This window comes from Tigriopus californicus, chromosome 11 (assembly GCF_007210705.1).
Source record: "Tigriopus californicus strain San Diego chromosome 11, Tcal_SD_v2.1, whole genome shotgun sequence".
NCBI lineage: Eukaryota > Metazoa > Arthropoda > Copepoda > Harpacticoida > Harpacticidae > Tigriopus > Tigriopus californicus.
In genome coordinates, this window is record NC_081450.1 from 14,217,261 (window position 1) to 14,242,487 (window position 25,227).

General features: G+C 40.8%; 2 protein-coding genes across 4 annotated transcripts in view; one reads left to right on the forward strand and one right to left on the reverse strand.

Moving 5' to 3' along the window:
- Positions 1 to 1,063: 1,063 nt before the first annotated feature.
- LOC131889968 (uncharacterized) overlaps positions 1,064 to 25,227 on the forward strand; it is a 65,838-nt gene continuing 41,674 nt past the window's right edge. Inside the window, exons 1-2 of the mRNA XM_059239209.1 lie at positions 1,064 to 1,305; positions 16,703 to 17,016. Coding sequence (XP_059095192.1) covers positions 1,254 to 1,305; positions 16,703 to 17,016 — 366 coding nt within the window. The 5' untranslated portion in view covers positions 1,064 to 1,253. The remainder of the gene's footprint in view (positions 1,306 to 16,702; positions 17,017 to 25,227) is intronic.
- LOC131889958 (outer dynein arm-docking complex subunit 2-like) lies at positions 2,940 to 14,016 on the reverse strand. 3 transcript variants are annotated; one of them, XM_059239193.1, is made up of 12 exons: positions 13,670 to 14,016; positions 12,391 to 12,550; positions 7,603 to 7,732; positions 7,111 to 7,524; positions 6,840 to 7,046; positions 6,546 to 6,770; positions 6,291 to 6,392; positions 4,991 to 5,398; positions 4,706 to 4,875; positions 4,501 to 4,631; positions 4,246 to 4,425; positions 2,941 to 4,169 (listed from the first exon to the last, which is right to left on the reverse strand). In XM_059239193.1, exons 2-12 carry the CDS (start codon positions 12,528 to 12,530, stop codon positions 4,063 to 4,065), a joined length of 2,214 nt encoding a protein of 737 aa, XP_059095176.1. In that variant the 5' UTR covers positions 12,531 to 12,550; positions 13,670 to 14,016; the 3' UTR covers positions 2,941 to 4,062. The 3 variants fall into 3 exon arrangements, with proteins under 3 accessions (XP_059095177.1, XP_059095176.1, XP_059095178.1); XM_059239194.1 differs by lacking the exon at positions 13,670 to 14,016 and having other exon boundaries at positions 2,940 to 4,169; positions 12,391 to 12,566; XM_059239195.1 differs by lacking the exon at positions 6,291 to 6,392 and having other exon boundaries at positions 2,942 to 4,169; positions 13,670 to 14,014.

The window sequence follows — 25,227 nt, forward strand, 5'->3', positions numbered from 1 at the left end:
CGTTCAATTTTGGATGGAATGGTTGCGAGTAAGATCAAGAAATGTCCACACATCCTGTGAAACCCCTGAAAGCTATCTATTGCTATCAAGTTTCGCAATCTTGTGATCCACGGTAGGGTATAGATTGAATTAAAAGCTTCTCTCGTGATGAGAAATAATTGATTATGGACAAACGATTTCCCTAGTGACCTCCACGATGTCAGGCCGGGTGTTCCACAAGGCTCCTTGATAGGTCCCTTCCTTTTCAGCCTTTTTATCACTCCACCTAGAACGCTGCATATTACTCCCAATACATGTTTTTTTTTATGCTGGTGATACAAAGTTAGTTTGAAGTAAGAATAGCAAAACCTCAAGCAGTCTCATGGAACTTCTAAATCTAGTCAGTCTGCTCTTGCTTTTGAGAATGAAAAGGCCTTGAATGACATGAAATTTGGTCGTCCAAGACAGTCAAAAATTCAATCAGCATATCAAGCTGATAGGGGGTTAGGGCTTTTCTAATGTGAGATTAGATGCTCCCAACGTCACCATTCTTCGTCCAGCAGTGATAAGGTCGTTGCATATGGATAGCTTAATTGGCCCCATCCCTTCCCATTTGAACCTTACACTACCACAAAAAAAATCCCTGATCTAACGTCCCGGGATAAGCGATATGATTTTGTCTTCTTCTTAAGCAAAATATATACCTGAATACCCACGCTGCAAAGCCCGACCAGCCATTTTTATCAAATGCCTAACAACTGCAGTAAATAGGCAACGCGAGATCCCCTATGTTAAGACCTCGTACCTTCAATTCCCATTACTCGTTTCGTTCTTACAATCATGAGAATCAGAGAGATTTGGCTTCATTCGGCATCGATTTGATTTCCCCTTTGTTTAGAAATCGGGAGCGGTGTGATCGTTTGCTCAGGCCAAGACGAAAAAAGTGTCAGTTTATGGCTAAACTGGGGTGAAACGTGCGTTTCACATACACACACACACACATACACTTTGAGGTTGGGTGGGTGAATACATCTCCGATGGGCACACTCTCACCCGCGTCGACTCTATCAAGATAGACAGATGAAGTGTTCATGCTTTCCAGTATGAGAGTGAAAGGCATCCCGCAAAGTGTTTACGACAAAAATGCTCTAACGCATCGTTACTCATCGAAGATTTGAACACACTTTTTACGAGACGGATCAGGAACATTGTGAAGAGAGTGCTTGGCATCACGTGTGTGTATTTCTATTTTGTGATAAGGGGTGTGGAGAAGAATGGAGAGTTGTGTTTTTGCTCTCCTCATTATGGGAATCTATCAAATTCAAGGTAAGAACGAGACTGACGCCAACCCTTCCAATCGGGAACTAGGTCTTAGTCGAAGTGTCTTGAATTTGCCTTGGAGAGGAGACATGAAAGTGACTGGCTTGAATCATTTCTGAGCATTCTGACGTTAAATATCCGCCTTGGCCGGATTTTTGGAGGCCTAATTTGTGGAAGAAAAGGGCAGGGAGTTTAGTACATCCAATAAAACAACATAACTCTTCAAAGAGACATCTTGAAGCGTCTCTAAGATTATATTTGCTTTCCGACACTCAACTCGCTGGGAAATATGGAAGAATAACTTAATGAACAATGCGCATTTTTGGCATTTTTTTCACAAATAAAGGGAAGGAGGCCCTCTAACATCCTTCAAATCTAGGTCCGCCTTAAAGTTATTGACACAGTCTGAGTTAGCAATTAACAGGAGATTCCTCATAGATTTCAGATTTTTGACTTCATCTCTGACAGGTAAAATCTGTCTTTAAAGTTAACATGAAATTAGGATTGATTTAGACAAACTCTCAAGTTTGAAGCCGAACAATGACCAAACAATGGAAGAACCTATGTGAACTTATTTATCCACAATTAGTAAAAAAAACCTTAAGGAAACATCAACCCCATTGTAAGTTACGACATCTAATTCTTATCTGATCTGATGGCAAACCTGCTGCTTATCAGTCCGAATGTAACAGTCCAGTTGAGTCATGCTTGGTTCATGTAAAGAGCCACCATGCTGGGTTTGAAATTCTTAACTTTACGGTTGTTGTTCTATTGGATATCTTCGACAGATACAGACCAACACTTATTGTATTGTTTGTTGTTCTTATTGTTTATTGATACATCTAGCATGAACACGATTACTTACATAGAGTATAGGCTTATAGAAGTTGGACAGACAAAAAAGATTATTCCGTTATTCATGGTACCGGTACGTTTTAGTTGTATTCAAACTGTTGGGTAAATCATAAATGTCCGAGACTGGCAGCCTAATTGCAAAAACATAGTCTTGATAGATGAGTGAGGGAGTTGCATCTCCCTCACTACCGAATTGCATCGCAAAAGCCAAAAAAATGCTAGAAAGAAGTCTTTGAAATGAAATTAAACTAGTTTTGGCATGCAATCGCAATTGATTCTCCTATCGATTTTCATATCATGAATTTGAGAAATTTTCACAAGTCAACTTTGAAAGCCTTCAAAAGATGAATTTGAATTGTTTCCCTCCATACACACACGCGCAAATGATTTCAATCATTTCATCTTACGTAAGGTGATATAAGTCAACACTTTCATTGGCCCTTAACCTGTCAATTTAATCATCTCTCCACCTGAGACGATGTTCAACATAATTTTATTGGGATCTGGTTTTGGAGCTATGAGATGAGAAAACTTTTTTGGAGACGGTGCATCTTCTAGGCTTCGTTTTCGAGGTAGAGGGTAGGAAGCTCATTTCTCTGGGCCAAAGATCAAGTGAGACACCTGTCCTTCCTTGACAAATGGGGCATGACACATTTGGGGACAACTAAATCGAAAGTCACAGAAAATGATCATGGAAATAAATGGAATTTTCGGCTTCGTTTTTAGGGAAAAAACACGTTGGAAGTAGGGTTCTGTGATTTTTCCCATAGAGTTCATCCCTATCTAGGCGTGGTTGAAAACATTTTTTACGTTTTTCATTCTCAACTCAAAACAGAGTCAATCGACTCTGAAAAACTACGCCGAAAAAATAATGACATAGGATCTAAGAAGTTGAAACATGAGAGATACGATTAAGTCACCAACATTTTTTGGGGAGGATGATTAACTCATATTCAATGCGATGAAAGAAATGGAACCAAAAGTGTAAACTATCTACATTACAACAATCAATAATTCATACAATAGTAACGACCTAAAATGTAATTGTTATGTTTGTCAACAAGATGTAATGTTGGATTGGAGGGATCATAATGTCGAGGGAATGTTTATCTCAAGAGACAAGAGATTTAAATTTAAGAAATAATGTTCTTGATCAAAAACGCTGAAATCCAGGCGTGCAATTGACCCCCAAAACAAATGCTGTTGCTTGGATACCCTGTACTTAATAAAAAAAATGCGACATAATTGAGTCCTTTGATTAATATTAATGATAGGATGATCACTCTTGCACTGCAAATTTGATCTCAAAACGCATTCGCAAAAACGTTAAAGAATGCTACATTGCACCAAAAATGACAACAAAACATTTATTCACAGCATTGAGAAGAAGTATTGTACCTAAAACCATCAATATTGATTGATACTAACACAAAAGAGTATTTGAGCGGAAAACGAATGGATGGTGAAAATGTCAAGGGACCCTGGTCCGACTTTGATAGTTACACTTGCAACCGTTACCTAAATAGTTGTATTAGGAAACAATTCACATGTCCAAAATTCCTAGTTCTCTTCAAATATTGCAATGGTAAACCATCCAAAACTGTACTCTCGTTGATTTCATTTCGACACTTCCCCAAAATGGATATCAGCTTGAAGCACAAAGTGCGCGATATTCTTCGAAGACATTTTTCACCGGTTCCTAACTATGTTTTGTTCCTACCGTTTCGCCGCATTTGTTTGACTTTGAGGAAGAGCGTCTTCAAGTTTGCACACAGTTCAAGAAAAATGTCAGAAACTCGAGACACTGGGATGAAATTTGGTCTTTTTAGGGGGCAAGAAATGGGCCAACACAAATTAACTCCACATCATTTCATTCACACAAAACTGTTGCATCAAGGCCTAATACAATTACGTTTTTAAATGTTGATAGCGAAATTTTTCACACGCCAAAGCCAGTTTCCGAATGTTTTGTAAACAATCCGCGGAGGCTTCTTGAACGTCTTCATCTTGGGACCCTAGAACGACCATGAAGCGAACACCTAATTCTAGAGCGAGCACAAAAGTCAATAGCCCCATGGACGGTATGTTTACCAATAAGTCGGAGGAGATGGGGTACCACCCCGTTTTGGTGCATGGTCACGCAATTCCAAGGGTCCTTACTGAGCTGGTACAAAGCCACGGAAGTAGAACGATGGACCTCGAGGTCTGTTGTGGTAAGGTACGACACCAAAGGAGCCACAGCCCCCGATTGACCGAACAACGCCCGATTACCTGCAAGTCAACAATTCAAAGGTTTCCCGGATGAAAACGCACGCACGCCTGTTTTAATCCCCCATTTCGTTTTACCCGCCCAATCGCAACAATTCCCGATTGCTTGAGCCAATTTTGCTCTTAGGAGATCACTATCAGTGTTGGCCAGGCGCGACAACTTCTCAATGACTCCGTGATCTGTGATCACCGCCAGATTCTCCTTGTCCCTGGAATTTAGAGCAACGTGTGAACTTGTGACCCGAAACGTTGACCTGAGCTTTGATTCGAGTGAGCTTCTGACTTGGCAATATTAGCGATGGCATAACAAACGGCTGACAAGACTTGGATATCTCTTGACTCGAGGAGACCACAAATGAGCTCGAGACCCCCAACGAAGCTCCTCACCATGTCCCCGGAATTGGGGGCATTACGAATGCACGGACTCAAGGCCCAGGCAGCACTGGCTTGAACCTGGAACAAAATGGAACAAAGGTCCTCTTGTTGTATCGTGTCCTATCTCTCCCATCTCACATTTTTGTCATTGACATATACTAATATCTTCTCGCTCTCTGAAGTACAAATTTACCCGATCCGATGTGTTTTTCAGTAGGGACCAAATCAAGCGAACTCCGTCCAATTCATGAATGTTGATCAAGGTATTCTTGTCCTCAGCGCATCGCCCCAAAGCCAAGCTCACATTTACCAACAGATCCGGATGAGTGGTGTTTATGAGCTTGATGAGGGGCTCCAAGCCCGCCTCGTCTTTGATAACGTTGACATTTTGCTCATTTTTCGCACATTCGGCCAAAGCACCAACAACATTGGTGAGCACGCTTATTTTCTGTGGATTGAACTGCAGATCATCCAAAGCATCGCAGTTGTCTTTGAGGATCCTGATGAGCACTTCCACCAAACCGAGATCTTGGAACTTGGTCACATTTTCGGCGGAAAAGGCACATTTCCAAATGGCTCCACTGACGGCAGCCATTAGCTCCTAAAAAAAGATTGTAAGCCCGAACTGTATTATTTTTGGCCATTAGATTCTTCTTAAACAATTGACAATCCCAAGACAAGGCAAAAACTTTTGGACTGGCACAAGATTCAAAGCTACAAAGTCCAAGATTTTGGAACATGAGGAATTATATGGCTCAAAAATCATTCCCAATTACAAGTCGAGACAAATGTTCCTGTCAGCATGCATGGATTCATGATCAGGTTTTGAGATACATTTCGAACAAACATCACGGAGGAACCATTTTTTTATTCAAACCTGCATTCGAGTGTGTGCAAGTGCAATTGCACCATGCAACAGACATCGATACCTTTGTTATCCTCGTGTTGGACTACTTCCTCATATTCTACGTACCGTACATCAAATGCACTTCCTAGACAGTAGATCCTTTTTTCCGAAACAAACTTGCTATTATTATACGGCAAGATTGGCAGCATACATAGAAATGCGTCCTAAATTACAACAATTGAAAGGTTGGACTGCCCAACATCCTAAGACTAGGCAATGATTCTTATTTCGTACTCGAGTGTCCGGGGCTTTGTTCACATCTCACAAAGAGCAAAGATTAGTTTTGACGAAGTGTGAGAAAACACCCTAACAGAACTTCGACACTAATCTACAGTAAGCTAGATCCATCACATGCTTGATATACCAATGCCCTTAATCTACTTGAAGTCCAAGTCAGAGCAAGAGCAATCACTCGATCTTTTCGGTCTCCAGTCGGCATTCCTTCATGCAAATCGAGCAAGTTCCATCTCCAATTTCGGCCTTGAAATAGGAAGGAGAAGGAACGAGTTTCTGTACACAACGAAAGCATGAACACGTGGTAAATGGGAGGAACAGGATTCAAGGGAGAAGGAAGAGGCGTTTTTACTCGATTGTGGTGGTCGTCAAATTTGTGGATGACATCCTGAATGGAGGGCTTGGATGGAGGTAAGACCTTCCTGGACCATTGGCTTGGGTGACCACTATGAGGCTAAACTCAGGAGAAAGACACTCATTGAATGTTTCCACAATGAAAACATTTTTACAAATTTGACCCCATGTTGAGGTAGTACGTATTTTTGCAGAGGCCATTAATAAAGCAATAGAAGCGACTTAGATATCGACCTTATGCAATCTGTCTTACCCTATTCTCATGATTGGCGGTCTCGTCGATCAGGATCACTAAAGGTTCCAATCCACCATGAGCTCTCACCAATTGGCGACTCTCCTTCTCCTCAGCCAACCGAAAGATGGCACTAGCACAGAGCATCTTTAATTTAGGATTGGGATTGGACAGGTTCCGAACCAGATCTTCGATCATTCCCTCCGACTGCATGGCCAAACAATATGACTTCTCAGAGGCACATTCCTGAATCCATTCGAGACATCTATTAGGTGGAACACTGGCCTTGAATATGCACAGATATAGTAACATTACTTGAAGGGTGCCTATGACTGGAATGAGGATGGACGTTTGGCGGAGCTTGACCAATCTGGCCAGAAGCGGAAGACCCCCGGCCTTTTTTATGCATAGTTTGTTCCGTTTAGATTTAGAGAGGGACCACAGAGCAAAGGCGCTACCCCGTGCTACTTGCAATACAATCGGAATGGAATGGTCGTCCAAATGCTCAATATCATTCGGCAACTAGAATAAGGAGATGAAAATCGATTTCGTTCCAGGAACGATGATCACAGAACGATTGACTCACCTTGGCCAGATCAATGTCCAAAATGTCGATCAGTTTCGGAATGCCTTCATTTTTGCGCACGATGGTGCGTGCATTCCGAAACTTGGCTAAATTGGCCATAGTTTCGGCGGCCAAAAGTTGAAGTTTCGGGTCCGGGTCAGACAAGATCTTGATCAAAAGGTCGATGCCTCCCATGAGAGTGGTCTTCTTCCGGATAGCAGGATGTACTGTGATTCGGCGAAGAATCCTTAGAGCTCCGACTTTGCACTTCATTTCGTCGGTTTCTAACAAGTTCGACAGGACCTCCAGTCCACCTGCGTCCATTATGGCCAATTGAGCATATTCCTTAGTCAGATCAAAGTCATTGAGGACACAAAGAGCGATGACGGTAGCGGTCTGGTTGCCAATCTTCAAGTACCGGATGAGTTTTTGGATCTGCCGTTAAGCAACAGAGTTCAGGAATGTTTCTGATTCATCTTCTAGTTTGTTTTTAACTAGTAGAGCAATGCTTACCTGCCAGAAGTCTTGAGGGATTTCCCCTTGCGCCGTGAGTGTCTTCATATCCGAGTAGTTCTCATCATCTGAGGTCGAATCCCCGGTGGAGGCGTCATCCTCCGAGTTCGGTGAACCCGCTCGTAGGATCCTAGAAGAGTTGGACACCTGAACGGCAGCCTTGATAAAGCGGCTGAAACCCCGCCCTGGTTTCCCGAACCCTGGCATGGTTTTGATTTCCCTTTGTATGATGGGCTTGCGTAACGTGGATCAGATATAATGTTTATCTATGTATTCCCTCAAGCCTTTCGAGCACAACTGGTGTCATCGACAAACGCTATACTACATGTAACGGAGAATTTCCTCAAGTCAGATGATCATGCAATGGTAAGCGAACGAGGAAGGACCCGCCAACCAAAGGAGACCCCGCGTGAGTCCTTGGTGGGAGCAACAGCAGTAAGAAACGGTGACAAACACACCAGGAAAGTATCCACTTTTCATGGGAACATTGGGAACACTAGACTGGCTTGCTCCTTCTTTCTCTCCTTGTTCACCTCTCGAAGAAGGAACGACTCGGTCGCACACAATATTGTTTCAGGGACCAGGTTTGTGAGCACAGGTCCCGACTTGCTCCAAAAAATACAACGCTTTTGGGACCAATATCAGATTTTCTGCTTCTGGTGAAAATGTTATTTTCAATTACAAAGTAGTCATTTGGCTTCCAAAGGAACAGTTTTGGACTAATGAACACAAGTATCACTGAATTTCTCAATAAAGGAAAATCTTAGAGCTGGTTCAGATACTATTGACTAAGCATTGTTCGGTTGGAATAAAAAAACGCGAAATATTTTCGTTATGAGCCATTTTTGTAACTTTTCGTGGAAATTACAGAAGAAAAGTCAAACTTGAAGGCTCCCAAGCCTTGAGCTCTAACTTTTTTAGTCTGTTTGACAACATGCTTGTGAGACATGGGCAAAAAATATTGTAAGGTAAAAAAGATCGCAGAGTGGTTTTGAAATTATGCACTTTGCTCAAAAGGTACCCCAAAAACTTTTTTCGGACCTCAAAGTATGGAAAATAGTTTATTGCCCCAGAAGTAAGAATATTTTCTTTTAGAGCATATGAATGTTCGAAACAAAAGGTAAAACTTGAATATATATTTTTTAGCTCAATTTAGATTTGTTTTATTGAATTTCCAGAAGTTCAGTTTGAGTTAAAAGCAATAAATGATTTTTGAATAGAAAGCTTTGAAAAATGGAGAAAGATCAACCACTGGGCTAATTAGTGTTCTTGATGCTAAGTAACTTTTAAGTAAGTTTAAACCTGAAAACAATTACCTCAAGTGTCATGGTCCTAAACATTTGCACCCCTTGTATTCGCGTAAAAGGTTATTATTAAAACTTGGTTTGAAAAGCAAGTCTGAATAAATGTCGGCAAAACAATGACTTGCATTCATGACAGTCTCAATTAAGACTTCTCATTTTCAGCTTGAACAATAACCTCCTCCTCTGACCGATTGTCCTCGTTCCTTATCCCAAGTTTCAGATTGTTCCTCGATAATCACGGCAACAAAAAGTCGTTGGAGCCATTGATTTTCGTTCGTTCGTTGTTAAGTGGATCCAAAGCCCCAAGGAACCAACGATCCAATGACTATGCTTTAGTTCGATTTCCAACCTTTGAGGCTTCATCCTCCAGAAACGTCATTTTGAGTTAGGAACTTGGTGAAACTCGATGAAACAAATTGTTCCCGAAAGAAGAAAATCGGGCCTCCCATAAGAGTCTTTTTCGTGAAGCCAATTTTACATTCCGCTCAGGTGTTCCAGGGAAGAGGAATTGGCTTTCAGGTTCATGCAATTTCTTGTAAAGGAGTGAGCAGGTAATGCAAATTCACCTGGAGTTTGCCCACTGATGGTTATGGTCACGCAACTCCCAACAATGGGTTTAATTCAAACGGTTGAGCAAAAGACATCGAATCCTGAACCAGAGGAGGGCGTTTGATCCTTGACATATTGAGTGATCCATTTATTAGGAGAACATCAAAAACTTTTCGTAGGCCCTTCCGGACAATTTGGAGCCATAAGGAAAAAGCCTGAAAAGGGCGACGACTTTGCGGAGTGAGTCTAATTTTTCCTTGCTTGCTCACCTTCGTTGATTGACTGCTTGGCTGGATTGGATATCAAAGGAAAACTAGAATGTTCAACTTGATATTTCTGGGATACTTCATGACTTTCATAGCAGAGTGGATCAAACCTAAACCTTGAAACCGGATGGTCTCCCAAAATGTTTTGTAATGGTGCACAAGAGTTGCACATGGATGAAATGGAATCAGGCACGAACTTTCGGAACCATTTCGTTTTATGCCGTAGCTGGATATCAAGTCACATTTTTACGGAAATATAACGGTGAGGAGAAATAAGAAAACTTAGTAACATAAAAGGTGGAAGGCGGAGAGGGCAAAACAGAAGCACTTCAATTCGGTTTGAAATTGACTCCTTAAGTAAGTATTTCTATGACATAACGATTCATGCATTCTATGAAATTGCAATGGACATAGACTACGCAAAAAACGTGCATAAATTATCCATGAAGAAATATACATACTAAATCAACAACAATTGACCATTCGGAGACTTAATTTAAATGCGTATCCGTTGGTGCTGGAGCGAGTCCGGCAAAAGTTTTGATGTTTTGACTTTTTGCCGGACTCGCCGAGTGTGGGCTCGAGTCCAGCAAAAGAATCGAGTCCAGCAGAGTACTCGGGTCTTTTACTACGGGTTAGGTAAAGCAAAAAAACCGTCTTGTGAAATTTGAAGACAAGATGAACTAATTTTTTTGACGAGTCCGGACCAGAGTCCTTTTTAAAAAACTCGACACGGCCAATTTCTCCAAAATCGAGTAAAAGACTCGAAGTCACTCAGACTCGAGTCCGGACTCGTCCCAGCACTAGTATCCATGTATGTAGAGTTGTTCTCGTTCTGTCACAAGTCTGTCAATTAGCAAAATTATATTTCATGGAAATTAGGAACCAACTTGGTTAACACTTGAGTGCAATTCAATATTTCATATAACCATAACTAATGAGTTCTATGTTTTATGACATAAAAAGGTTTCATTTAATCAGTTTTACCTTCTCAATGCCCCAGCTATGTGCTATCTGAACAGTCCGGAAAATAAGTGCCAAGAAACAAAATTTAGAAAATGAATATCGCGATAATTAGCACATAGAAAGTATCACGATGCTACCTCTGTATAAGCCGATTGTTCAGCCACATCTTAAATATGCCTCGACCATTTGGGCCCCAATGAGTGCAACAGGTTTGCAAAAGGTCGAACAAGTCCAAAGATGTTTCACTAGGAACATCACAGGATTGAGAGAGCTCTCATATTGGGAGAGGCTAAAAAAGTTGGGACTGTACAGTGTTCAGAGAAGGTACGAAAGGTATCTGACCATGTACGTCTTCAAAAGTATCCATGAGCTTTGTCCCAATCCAGGATTTAGGGTCAATATTTGTGACAGTAGAGAACCTTAATGTACGCTTTATCAGCACCTTCAAGCCCTAGAGAATCCAGGATAGTTCGAACAATGGAGTCAACTTCTCTTCTTTCTCGGGTTCCTTCATTGTTCAATTTGCTGCCCGCAAATATTCGTCGGGAGTGTGCAAGTGTTGATCCAGAAATAGGGTTTAAGTCAGACTTGGACAAATTTTTAAGTAGAATTCCAGATCAATCCTACATTCAAGGACTAGCTCGGTCTGCCAACTCAAATTTGTTGGTCGACCAAGTGTCATATAGAAATGGAAGGGGAATAAATAGGTGGATATAACCTTTCATTTAATAGTAATGGGGATTACATTCCCTCTTGCGGTTAGAAAAGCCCGTGACAACCCCCCCCCCCCCCCCCCAAAAAAAAACATTGAACACTGAGTACGCGTTTAAGAAAATCATGAAATATAAGCTGGCAGAATGTCTTTCTCATCTAAATCCTTTTTGAGGGCACTTCACAAGATGCACAATAGTAGCGGCTGATGATGGTGATGGGGTAACTATAGCTATAAAAAAGTAGAGGAGGCTTTATTCGACAATTCATTTCTCCCCGAAAGGAATTTTTCCTGTATGATTATTTGTCTGAATTTAGTACTTTTACCCCCAAACAAATATGAAAAATAGAGCCACTATAGTAAAATACAGTGGCTCTAAGGAAATCTATTTTCCAACCAGAAAAGAAATATTTAGGATTATTTGTCTTCGTCTTAAAGTTGTTTACAGTTCTTTGACTTTTTTTTTCAAAAATCAAGAATAATTGGTTGAATGCAATTTCATATTTTGTATCTCTTGTAGACATCCTGGGTCAATAAATGAACGGTATGATCGGATGTTATGAACTCATTTTGGTCAAATAAACTCAATCTTGGGGCTTTTCATATGCATATAGCTTGGTAAAGTAAAACTTTGAATTAGTCTGAGAACCATTTTATCACAATTCGAAACAAAAAATCTAACGAAACGAGATGCACACCAATAGTTAAAAAGTGACTTCTCCGGTAGCTTCCCCGAACTGCATTCAGCTTAGTTTTTGACTAAACCAGTTTTTAAATAAAGCAAAAGTTAAAAATTAGAAGTACCCAGAAATACACCATAGAGAGGTTGCGCGATTTTGTTTAGTTTAATACCGAAGAGTAATATTTGAATGCTGCAACAATGTTTTTGTGAATATATAGAAACAATGGTAACCAAACACGAACCTTCACTATAATTTTGCAGACTCACATTGGCAAACGTTGATAGGATGAAACGAATTGTGATACTAACTTGATTTTGTTAGATGTCCTAGAATGCTGTGACACAATCGATCGAGAGGAAATGGAATTGGCTCTGTCCCGATAAAGTGATGCCGTGGAGTTCTTGGCTCCCACTCTAGAGTTCCCGGAACCACCGTCAAATTGAGGCATGGTACAACTACTAATCGTCCCTGAAATGGTCAATCATCAAGAATTTAGTCGTTCCTTAAAACAGGGAACGAATAACATTTCCCATTCAATAGGCAAAAATGAGTAATTTAATACGCAAAGAACGTAACCGTTCTCCATGAAAATTACAATGACACATCTCGTTAGTTCCTTTTCCAAATATCTAAATCGCCAATATTTTAGCGCTACTACCTCATCTTAGCCATACCTATACATATCATCCAAGTTCAATTGGTATGTTTTGCCCAAATATGTCAAAGTAAATAACAAAAATGCATTCCATTTGGCAAATAATTGGAGAAAGTCTAAAACTCATAAATGATTGAAAGGAGTTGCGCCTTAAGGTAGAGAATTAAAGAAGATTTATTTTCCAGAGATTGCTGCCGATTGCTGAATATAATCAACAATGCACAAAAAGTCATTGGACCAATAAACAGCATTGGAAAAGATCAAGCTTGTCAAGCTTCTTCCCTGCTAATAACCTGTTCACATGCACATATATCATGAAATAGGGAAAGTTGAGAAACTTTTATGGTGTATGCTCGTAAAAGGGGGATTTCCTGTTAACCGAAAACTTGACAGCTTCGCATAATTTTAAAGACACAAATTTAGCCTCAATCTGTCATATCAAGGAAATATTGTAAAACATCCATCTCTTTTACGAGTCATTGTAGTGTTAGGCATTCCGCAAATTTATGAGAAGAGTTCCTCAGTTGCTGTAAAAAGGATAAATCCAAGACTGTTTTCATGAATTGAAATTCATTGTCCCTTCTACATTGTCCGTTGTTGTTCCCATAGTCGATTTTTTTTGCTGTTGAGGCCATAACCAAGTCCAACGATGGCTCTTGTCTCAATGAACTGAGAAACACTAGTAAGATTGGGCCCATACCATCCAAGTAACAGAACAGCTACCCTCCCGTTCAAAACAGTCATAAGAAACCGAAAAACAATCTCCAATAAAAGTGGCTCTTTCGTCAGGAGGAACTGTCAGTTGGACTCAATGAGTGGTCCATTAATCACCAGCTCTCTCAAACTTATTGACTTATTACAACTGGGCTAAACCCTCGTCTCTAGTCCGAAGAGAACTTACGGTCTAGCACAGCAAGAAAAGTTTTACGTACCTTAACAATAAACAAAGTATGTCAATGATGATGCTTTTGCTGCTGGTTGGATCACCGATGGTTCCCTGTTCCACTCACACAGCTGATGTGTAGTCCAGCCTTGGATACATTTTCCTTTTGTTTGATCAATACCAGAATGCTCTCATGTCATCCTATTACCTTTGAGAGTTCCATTTTTGTGTTGAGGAGGGGTCAACTGTCAACTTTGGAAAGTAAAGGGACCAAGAAGGAGAGTTGGCGAGGCAATCAGATCTGATCAAAGCAATACTCGAAAACAGATTATAACTAAAAATGGGTCACTTAAATATTTCTTTTCTGTTTGGCATTGCGAGAGAGATTGTGATTATGTGATTAATGTAATTCTTACCATCAAATGAAATGTAGGGGTGGAAGGAGAATCGCATACTAATTAATCCAACTATTAAGGGGATTTCCAACAACCCCCTCCCAGCCATGTACCATATATGAACGGGAAAACAATTCCAAATGAAATTTGTTCATAGTGCTATGTTATAAACTGGACAAACAAAGCCACGGAAGCCGAAATTATTGGATTGTGCATTCTGAAGAATTAAGTGTCAAGTTTGAAACATATTTACAATCTAGGTCAGCAGCTAATATTTGATTTCTATGAGAAGTGGTGATTTAATAAGATAAAATGGTGAATGTTGATTGACTTGTATATCTTTCAAACACATTATCACGGAAAAGGTATTTCTATCATCCTAGTTGATTTGAATTCTGCGATACTTCAACAAGAGAACTCTTTCTTTTCTGAAAAATGGTTTGTTTCATCTCATGAAAAGTGACAGAAACCAAACGTCCATTTCACTGCTGTTTTTTCGCCGCTGATGAGAGTACAAAATTCTAGTCACTGGCAAATAGAAAGTAAAACTGTACAGAGTAAATTTGGGAGTAACGTAATTTCTGTGCGATCTCTTTGTGAGTTGTAGAAGTAAGTGCGATATTCCCATGCATTTTCTGCGCTATAATTTTCTGTGTAAATGCGGGTGATTAACTTTGTATGCGGGCTTTTAGAACCTTTTTGTGATAGCCACAGAGAGGGTAAACACTCGGCGATCAGCAAAGAACTGGGATTCAGCCACCAATCTGCATGACGCCTCACACTTTTTTCCAAACTGAGGAACGCTTTTTAGTTTGAATTAAATCTTGAACTAAACGAATTTCGACCATAAAATAGCCCATAACTGAGGATTTTTCGTGAAATAGCAGGGATTTGGTAATGTTTAGAGGAAACTTTGGAAAAATACCGGGTGGAAAAAAAATTTAGGACCATCTTGGCTCTATCTGACAATGTGTGTCCCTGCTCAAAGATTTGTGTCACATTTAACCCCAAGCTTTCACTAAGAGGAGTTGTTGACCACATGTAGAAGTGCCATGCTGCAAATGATCTAAATTTAGCCTGAAGGCGAATGATAACCCTCCTACCGTTCTACCGTTTTTCACCGAAACAATGTTCAAAAAAGCAAGTGAGGTCAGCCTTGAGGTCAGGATCAACATTAAGGGCCTAATGAAGACCGGCAAGAAGCCGAAGAAAATGGGCGACCCTTTGGGTGTTCATCCTCGAACCATTGGGGAGCGGAGTACGTCATGCAAGAAAGGTCAATCACTTTTCAACGGGCCAGACCAAGGGCAAAGATCTGTGATTGAAGCAGCTAATGTGCAAAACGATGTAAACCAGGGTCGCCACATTTCCAGCTCCGAAGGAGGCCAATTGCAAAAAGTAGTCATTTGGAGGTCATTTGAGTGTAAAAAGAAGCGACTTGCAGGCCACTATTGTTGATACTTGTTTTCAGAACCTGAAATATGTTAAACAATAGTTGCAGTGAATTACTTTTCGGAGAGGTGTTCGGCTAATCTCACAAAAGTTTTGTAAGCACATCTTCAGACTAAAATTGTAGTATCGTACTTCAAGCCATTGATTACGGTATTTCCCATATTGAATGAATGTCTTCGGCAAATGCCCGACCGGTGCAACATTTTTTTTAAATGAAAGCCCTAGTCTATCCCAACCAGTTTCAACTGAGCAAATAGTATAGGAGCAAGTCTGAGTGCACATAAGTCTTATGCTAGATTTTTGGAGAAATTTCGTCAGAAAACGCGAATTACTCCATCGTAAATTGACCAGTTAAGAAGTAGCCCTTGAAAGATGATTTTATAAGCCATGTTTAGCTTAGAACAGAACAAGAGGAGTCGCTTTGTTTCATTTAAGCCCGGTAAAAGACTAAAGTCTAGACTTGGCAAGTCCGGCAAAAAGTCAGAATATCTAGGGACTCTCGCTAAGAGCTAATATGCAAACTCAAACTCGAAAAAAGAGGAGTCTAGAAAGTGAAAAATAGCTGAAAAGGGAGAAAATTGGAAATTAGCAATAACATTTGTTTTGCTTAAAAGGGGGAGATAAGTTAAAGATTTTTTTTCACGTTCAAGCCTTTTTGTTTCGAGGTCTACTCATTAGTGTGATTCGTCGGATCGGAATATGAACGGATTCGGATTCGGATTCGGATTCGGATTCAGTCGCATTGTAAAACATTTCACTGATTCGGATTACAAAATTAAATATCTTGTGATCGGATTCGGAGACCCTGTTGAATTCGAAATACAGCTCTATTTTTTAGGCCTTTTTCCCGCAAACGGCAAGGATGCTCGGAATGAAGTCTCAAAAGAATCACAAAACCTCGCTATCTTTTCGTGTGCTGCCCCGTGTCTTTTGGATGAATTTCCATTTATCATCCAGTCCTTTAATCGTTCCAAACAAGCTTGTTTGCATTTGATCATCATCTAATGGCAAAAAGTGGCAGGATATCCTATCTAAGTTAGCTCGTTGCCGTATTAAAGGCTAACAAATTGAACAAAGTTGGGCTAGTTTTTGATCGGGCGGGTAGCCAGAAAGCGATTAGACATGATTAAAGCCCGACAAGAATTTGATCGTTAACATTTCTCGAGCATCATTAAGTCAAAGCAAGGGAATGTACATAAGTCTACTAAATAAATCCTGCAATATTGCCATTTCAGGTTTGTCCCATGTAAACGTTCAAAACAGTAATGGCGGAGTGGTGGAGGTTGGAAACCAGATACGGCTGGAGTGCGACTACTTTCTGGATCCGGATGAGTCAGTGTTGTCGGTTTTGTGGCTTTGGAGTGATTCACAACATCAAGAAGACTCGTTCGAAGCCAATGAAGCTATTCCAAACGATACGCTGGACCAAGAGGAGGAACGCGAGAAGAGGAGAAGATCCCAGCGGATCTCCTTCTATCGATATCGACCGGGTGATTCCCAGCCGAAACAGGCCTGGTCCTATCACATCCGAGGAAAATTTACTGTTGATGTAAGAACTTGTCGTAAACTTTTATACAAGGGGTAATTCTTTACTAATTCTACAGATTCGAAGTGCATTCCATGTTCTTGTTGTGGTGCTAAGATATTCATTCTAGTTGAATGAAATTTACCCTGAAACTAATGCATATCAATGTGAAATTAGTTAGCAGGGAACTGCAAGTGGAAATTTCTGGTCTACAAGCATCAGATACATGGAAAATATCAACCCCAATCAAATTTGGAGTTATGATATTTGATGGCAAGACTTCGGGCCCCAAATTGGCTGGCCATTTTTGCTTGAAGAATGTCTGTGAAGTAGTAGACTTTTGATTGAAACGAAATCTCCCAATATGGATTTATTGGCCTTTGAGGGGTCATCACAACCACAGACGGCCACAGAATGGAAAATGTGCCATTACTGAACGGTCATTTACCGTTGGGATAAAAAGAATGACCATTTCTAACACACCTGCAAAGAGGATGATGATGGACGATTTCTGTCCTGAGAAAGTGTTCTCCAAAAAAAGCGCTGAATTGCAAGGTCGAGGCTTGAAACTGACGGCCAAATCAATTTCAGGAGGCACCAAACTGAGTTAGAACCAAAACAATTAACTAAGAAACCACTTGTCGAGTCTAGGAGAGATCTCTGCTGTAGGTCAGCACTCGGCAGATTGCTAAGGACATAACTGTACAGAATCGGCTAACAGTACACATTACACTGTAGAACGCGCTAGGGAAATAGGAAAGATCCGAGATCCGAAACCCGAAATCCACCCGAGTCATGCCTCTTAAGTGAAGAAGATGATAATCGTGTATAACCTATTCCAATCCATTCCGTGCTCAGCATGAACCTTTCTTCAATTTGAAGACCACTATGATGCTTGTCAAGTTCGCAATCCTTGTCATTAGTTTCTCATTCAAAACAGGGCCTTATGTCCGCGGCATTCGACTTGTGGATAAGTATCTAAATGAATATAGCAAAGGTGTTTTGAATGCTGCGTTGCATTTCGAGAGGAGGTCGGAACACCTGTGAAGAGTGTGAGCAAGGTCGGGTAAAAATATCAATTTCTCTGGCACTTGTTACCTCTTCTAAAAGGTTCAAGGCTACAGCAGCTCAAGTCAATGCATACTTCTCGTTTCATTTACGACGAGACAAAACCACAATTACCACCAGATAACCTCCATCGCTGGCGGCATTTTCAAGCTAAACGTTGGTGTATTCGATTGAGATGGTTGGGACTGATCATCGGCAATATATTGATGGGCATTACTTCTCTTCCGGATGAGGGCCATGCCCACTGCTTAAAACGATCCCTGGCCACCTTGAGACATTCAAACGTAATTCATGGTTGACACAATAGCGTATATTTGTGAAAAACTTGTCGGTGGATTGGTGCAATTGGTGATGGGTGAAGCGTGAGACTCAATTTGTGGACTTCATGAGCTGATTGCGTTTTTGGGTGGCAGCAACAAAGATGGGTAATTTGAAAATTGAGATGCGAGGATGATGCTTGATAAAATGGTGGTGTCGAACCAAGTCGGTCTCTTTGTTTCCTACTAGAGGCACTTGTCGCTAAATCCCGTGGACTCATGCGACTGAATGGAACAAACATTTTCAGGTCAATCGAGAAACAGTTTTAGGCCACGGGTAATTTGCGCTCAAGGACAAAGTAAAGAGGCATCCCAAAGAATGCCTGTGTCGCCATTTTTCTAATGATAGGACAATCCTGACATGCCGATGTGGATCAGGTCAAAGCCGGGAAATGACCGGGAAGACCGAAGAATAACGAGAACCAAATACCAAATGAACTACTGTTTGTCACAAGTTTCAGGAAGTGCACGAATATTCAACAAAGGGTCATTTCTCAAGAGTCTGAATTCAATTTACCATTTCAGCACTTCCATTGTGCCCCTGGAGGATGCGACAATTGCTCGTCACGGCTTGAATTAAAATCTAGGAACTTGAATCAAAGTGTGACTCTGTTTTCAAGTCACTTCCCCTCATCACGGTCAAGAACATGGAAAAACAAAAATTATAGTTGAAAAATGGTCCAATATTTTTGAAAACATAGCATGACACTCCTAATTGCGAAAGAATATTAGGCCAACGAAAATCAATATCCCGGCGATATTCAAAGCCAAACGAAGAAGCTACGTGGGAGCTCATTTCTTTGTCGTGGTTTTCCGGTTTTCCATCAAAAATTCCTTCAGCGCCATGTTTAAATAATTTTAGGTGGCCACTTTGAGTCCATTAGAGGACCCCTTGATCATTGTCTGTCGGCCCTGGTGATTTGCATTACAGCAATATGGCTCATATGAGACTCTTACTGAAAGCGTCAGCTCTACAAGGAAAAGTGTATGGATGTATCTATTAGCAAAAGTACGTTCTCGCCTAAAATTGCCATCAAATGGTGCTAGAAACGGTCCCCGTAGACCACCGGGGAATTGAGAATTAGTACTTCGTAGGCGTTCAACTTAGAGGGTATTTTTGCATCCTGCTAACTGAAATTTAGGATCAAACCGAAAATATGTTTCCATTGGGAAGACCGGGATATTCGAATTATTGACATTCAGGCCAACAGAGGCGTTTTTATTTTTCTGAAATAGGGCAAAGAAACGCACGCACTCGAGAATTCATTGTATGCAGTAAGAGCTGCAAAGTGACTGCATCAAAAGCCTGGGCTTGCATGCCTTCATTTCGATGGATTAATTCCGCCACTCAAAATGGATAGACAACTTTAATCACTTCTAGTCGCTAGTCAATACAATGACCCTACTCCATTTCATCACATTGATATTGACCTTTTTTTATCGTTCGTTTTTGTTTGCAATACTTGATCGTGAAGCTTTCCTTCATCTAAATCTGACGCCTTATAAATCGAGGAAGTGTCAGGGAATTGAAACCTGACAAGGCAAATTATGACTTGTCGCAATACCTCTACTGATTACTACCTCCTGGTTCGTCTCCAACCTTTCTTTCCCCAACCGTCCTACACGAATTCATCCATCCTTCAGATATTTGCGGTTGGTTCGGCAGAGTTGAAGCATCTTCTTCATGATGAAGAAACTTCTGACAAATCTGATCGTGATTATGGAAACGATTATTCTCGTGGCCCCACAAAGAAAAAGCGGACAGAATCTTCTTCGATGCGAATGGCGATTGAAAATGTGATGGTTTCGCAAGCTTTGACTTTGAACGCTTCTTTAATGTCATCAGATTATTTTCTCGGAAAAGGGAAAAAGCGCAGAATAATGGCATTTCGAGGGACCCTTTGAAAAAGCACAAACCTTCAAGATTGAGGGAAACAAAATGGGGAGGATGTTAATGCCAAAATTGTTTGGGACAATTAAAAAAAAATCGGGCTGACGCAGGCCATTGGCGCGTGTAAAAAGCACTGTGTATCAGGTAGTTTAGCCTTGTGAAGAACATACATTGCAAGGGGATACTTGTTAATCATTCTTATTCAGCTATAGCTCGACATGATGCCTGCAGATTAATCTGTCATTCAAATAAAGAAAACAATATAGCCTTAATGTTCTTCGAGCTCTTTCACTTGAGGAAAAATCATGAGTTGTAAATTCTTCTGCTCTGTGGTCCGCATCATTTCGGCCTATACTATATCTCCATCGAATGATCACCAGGGCCGAGGGAAATTGAGTACAATTTTTCCCCCATGTCGGATTGTTAACGCAAATAGACGTGAATGTAAAATGAGGTAATATTCGATTTGAATGTACCTCTCGGAGGCCTAGCAAAAATTAAAAGCATTGTTACTCTCAAGCATCCTCTATCAATCTTTCGTTCTTGACATGAAGCTTCAAATCATCATACCATGCCAGCTCACTTAAAAGTTCAAATCCCTTTTGGAAATGCTGACGCTTCTGTCTCGCCTCTTTGTTCCAACCCCGTTTTAGGGTGAAAGGGTCCACCTCACTTGGTCACCGAGACGGTCACGTGGTGTTTGGGCCACATTGGTGAAGCAGGGGGTCTTCTATCTGGCGAGGGGTTGAAAACGTTTCGAGTTCGGAGGATGCTCGGGTAGAGAGCATCTCCCTTTCTTCTCCTTGCTTCGTGGATATCTAGATACGTCCTTAAAGGGTTATTTGCTTAATCGTTGCAAAAGTGGGCTTCGAACCCACGTCCTCCGAGGTTCTTGAGAAAGCTTGCGAATTTCGTTTCTTTTTTTTAGATGGTTAAGCTTGCTGGATTTATTCGTTCCGATTGTGATTTCACTCCCTAGATGCGTACAGTGCATTGTATGGTACATCCATTGACATGTAAAATGATCGTCCACCAAACATGGTGAGACATTCGTGATCATGTCCTGAATGTTGCTTTCATTTTCCAGCCGGTGTCGTGATCAGCTTTTTTTGAACAGGAAACTGGATGCTCATACGCTGAGAGATGATGGAAACACGAAAGTTGGCAGGTGGTTATTGGCTCAGTGAGCAATGTAAACAGGATGAAGCCATAGTCCGGCTTCAGAAACCTGTAATATCATATCCCAACTCTGGGTTGAAGTGGCGGATAGTGGCTTCAAAACTAAAGCCATGGGAATAAATATCGTCAATTAGCAAGATTTACAGTTAAAATGCCTTGCAAGGGAGAAGCTGCCTCGTGTTCGAACTTATCTCAGGGTTTTGAGAGTTCAGGAAGTCGGCTCTTATCATGAATTTATGGACAGACAAAACTCATGAAATGGCCAAGTAGGCGTTGGTTCCGTGGCAGGTGGATAGTTTCTTTTGTTTCGAGGGCAACTCGTTGGTTGGAAGACCAATCATCGGCGGTATCTGAGGGACTCATTAGAGCCTCTCCATCCTTCAGTTGGAGAAATAATAAAAACACCTGCCAAGGATTGGCACCCGGAGGGTTGGATGGATGGATGGATGGGTGGAAAAAGACCAAAATCGGTGAAGATGAGACCAAAATTTTGTCCATGAACTTCCTCCGTCTCTGTGTGACTGACCGATGCTGTGGATATGAGGGAATACAATGGCCAGGGAACCTTGAAAACTGCGAGGACTGGAGTAATCTTGAAAAAAAATCTGAACAATGTTATCAATGAGTGAATCACTCGGTTTTGTCTGAGAACAATTGCTCAATCAGATAGAATAACTGGACAGCATACATACAATAGAGTGGGTACACTATAAGCCAAACAATTACAAAGGGACGGGTGAGAAGGACCAGATCTATCGGGTGCCACATGGGTTGATGCCTTCAATCAGTTGTTTTCAAGTGCGAAAATCCAGCCAATCCAGCAGGTGTTTCCAATCTCGATTTTGGAATTCAAAGTGCTCTGGCCTTCTGGAGGGGATCAAAAAGATGGATTTTTCTCGAGATTGTGATCGATGGAATATAACGACTTTTTTTACAGACTTCTATTTTGAGACAATGTTTCGACGTAAGAATTTGCAATTCCCAAAAGAAAAGATCTCAATACAAAGGGAAAAAATATCATTTTTTTATAGAAAGAAATATGTGACAGAAACCCTTACGCAAACCCTTGGTTGTCAATAACCAACACATGAAAAAGCTTTTGCATATTCCATCCCCCAAATGTAAACGTTGCTTACGCCTATTTCAAGTAAGGAGTTCAGTATTTTCGTGAACAGCAACGGAAATCGACGGCAACCGATATCCTATTCATTCATGTCATCATTTGACGGAAGCCCATGATGTCTATCTACATCTAACCTTTATTGACCTAGACAGAACAGGAAGGAATTGCCTTGTTTCCCTTGTCCTAATTCAAAGCACATCAGCAAAAAACTTTTCCATAGGTAATCAACCACCTTGTCACCAATGAAAATAACCTTGACTTGTTGATGGTCCGGAAAAATAAATAGGTGACATGAAGACTTAAGTCAAAACCTCCAATCTCTGAAATCAAGTCCCTGTTTGCCAGAATCGTCTTTTTGTCAACCACTAACAAGTTACCCTATAATAAATTTGATTTGACATCTCAAAAATGACACCAACAAGCCAGGCTTATATACTGTTATTCTCTTCATCGTGGAAGGAGGCGACTTGTGTTATTGGGACAAAATGATTTACGATAGAGTGCGACTTGTCGATCTTGTAGTACTTGTAGTGTTCCGTACAGCGTACAAAAAAGGGGATGAAAACGATGTCTTCTGCCATTGTGAATCTCCATCTCCACGAAAGTGTCATCGTGAAGTTGAGAAATGCTTCCATTGTGACAATTAAATGACCTACTTCCCTAGGAAAATCGTCATTTGCGTGCCCCCCCCCCTCTTGCTTAGCATTCCCCACGTATTCTCTCTTTGCATGTGGGCAAGAATCAAGAAACAAACAAACCCCTCCACAGGCTACAAGATTAATAGTCCTGACCACTTAGTGATTGCGAAATGTGTTAAAATCGTTTCTGGAACATGTCCAAGCACAAGCTCCAATCATTCTCTGTCTATTCTGACCTACAACGTCCCTACTTCCCCTCTTACCTTACCATCAATTATAGTCGCCGTGCAGTCAATTGAAGCACAAATCTTGGGCTTTGGGCACCTAACTCAATAGTTTCGAGGCTAAAGGTTGTTCATTCATATCCACCATACTGACGGATACATGTCGGTATTTCTTAGACTCACGGCTGCCCTTCTTCCAACGTTCAGGGAAGGATCATCAAAGTTGCTCCCGAGATCCGAGCGAACTAACGAAGAGGAAACTTTGACTTCCAAAGTCGCTCCGAGGATCAGGCTGTGGATGGGCCGGGTCGGGCGATAACATTGGAATTTATTCCTCATCAATCTGTTTGTTTAGTTTATGGTCAACTACGTACTCTTCTCCCCTCGATGGAGTGCTGCTGCCTGCTTGAAAATGGAATCGGCCCTTGGGGTCCAAACATTGCTCACATTCTAGGAAGATGAGCAGGGGGTGTAAAATAACAGGGTATATCTTCCCTTTGAATCAGTTTGCTATGTAGAATGGAAAAACAGAAAAGGGTTGCATTCTTTGTGTTTTCTTTTGAAAGGCCAAACTTCGTTTTAGAGGGGATTTTCTATTTGCCTCCTCAGTTCAAAATAAAGAAAAACCCTGCTTTTTGAAGTGAGTTCTTCCCTCTATGTTGGTTAATGTAGCTCTGGGTTTGCTCTGCCTGTGAAATCATTCGTTGGGAATAAAATGATGTGCTTTTTATGCCAGTAATCGTTGGGTGAAGTAACCGTACGTACGTCCATTGGACGATTATGGAGAGCTCAAATTTGGCCACAGATGGTCAAAGCGGCTTTTATCAAGTCTACAGTCACCTAGACATCATATGTTTAATCGATGGCCACCAACTTGGACCCCTATACTTATGATCATCAAGTACTTTTTTGTACTCATAATGAATGGGCTTGATGTTGCCCGTTAGATCGAGACTGACCTAATTTCTCAGTTTCATCAGCCCAAATTTGATATCCAATAGTTGGTAGATTTTATAAAAAAAATAAAAAGTAGCTCGAATTTATGCTTCCACTTAAAATGAGTGGAACAGTTTGTACATGTTTATTGTATCAATGTACGTAAGTAAAAACACAGTACTTTAAACAAAAAAAAGCCAGGAATATTGTACTATTTTTATCATGATTCATTCACTCTTCTCGGATTTACGATTCCAAGTTTGGCGCAAACATGTGATTAAAGCATAAAACAGTTCGTACAAGTGGCATCGATTGTATCAGCCAATCCTCTCAGTTCAATGCAGACTCAATAGCTCATAAAATTTTTGCACACTTGTGTATATATGTGTGGCCTCATTACTCCGTAGCTTTGAAGAGAAATATTCGTATTCCTAAATTTGTGGACTTGCCAATTGAACTTCTTGCCAAAACTGATGCGAACACGCACGAACATTGAACTTCAGCACGTTCATAAGCAGCATTTTCTTTGGAGGAGCTCAAATTTCGGCATTCAATCCCAAAGTTGGGCTTGCACATGGGCTGATTCACGACCATTTTCCACCCACGCATCTCCATTTTAAAATGAGTCTTTTCGTTGTTGGTCCTGTTGCCTGCTGATTCTTGTTGCCAAATTGTCGAGGCTCTGTTGCATTCTTAATTAGATATTGTTCACATGAAGGGAAAGCCACTGCAAATATAAAGAATGGGATTGCCCTTTATTCATCCACGAACAAGTTGATCGGACAATGGAAAAGGGAAGTAGGAATGAATGTCGAGTGCTGACAGATATATGTAAATGACAATCGATTTCCTATGTACT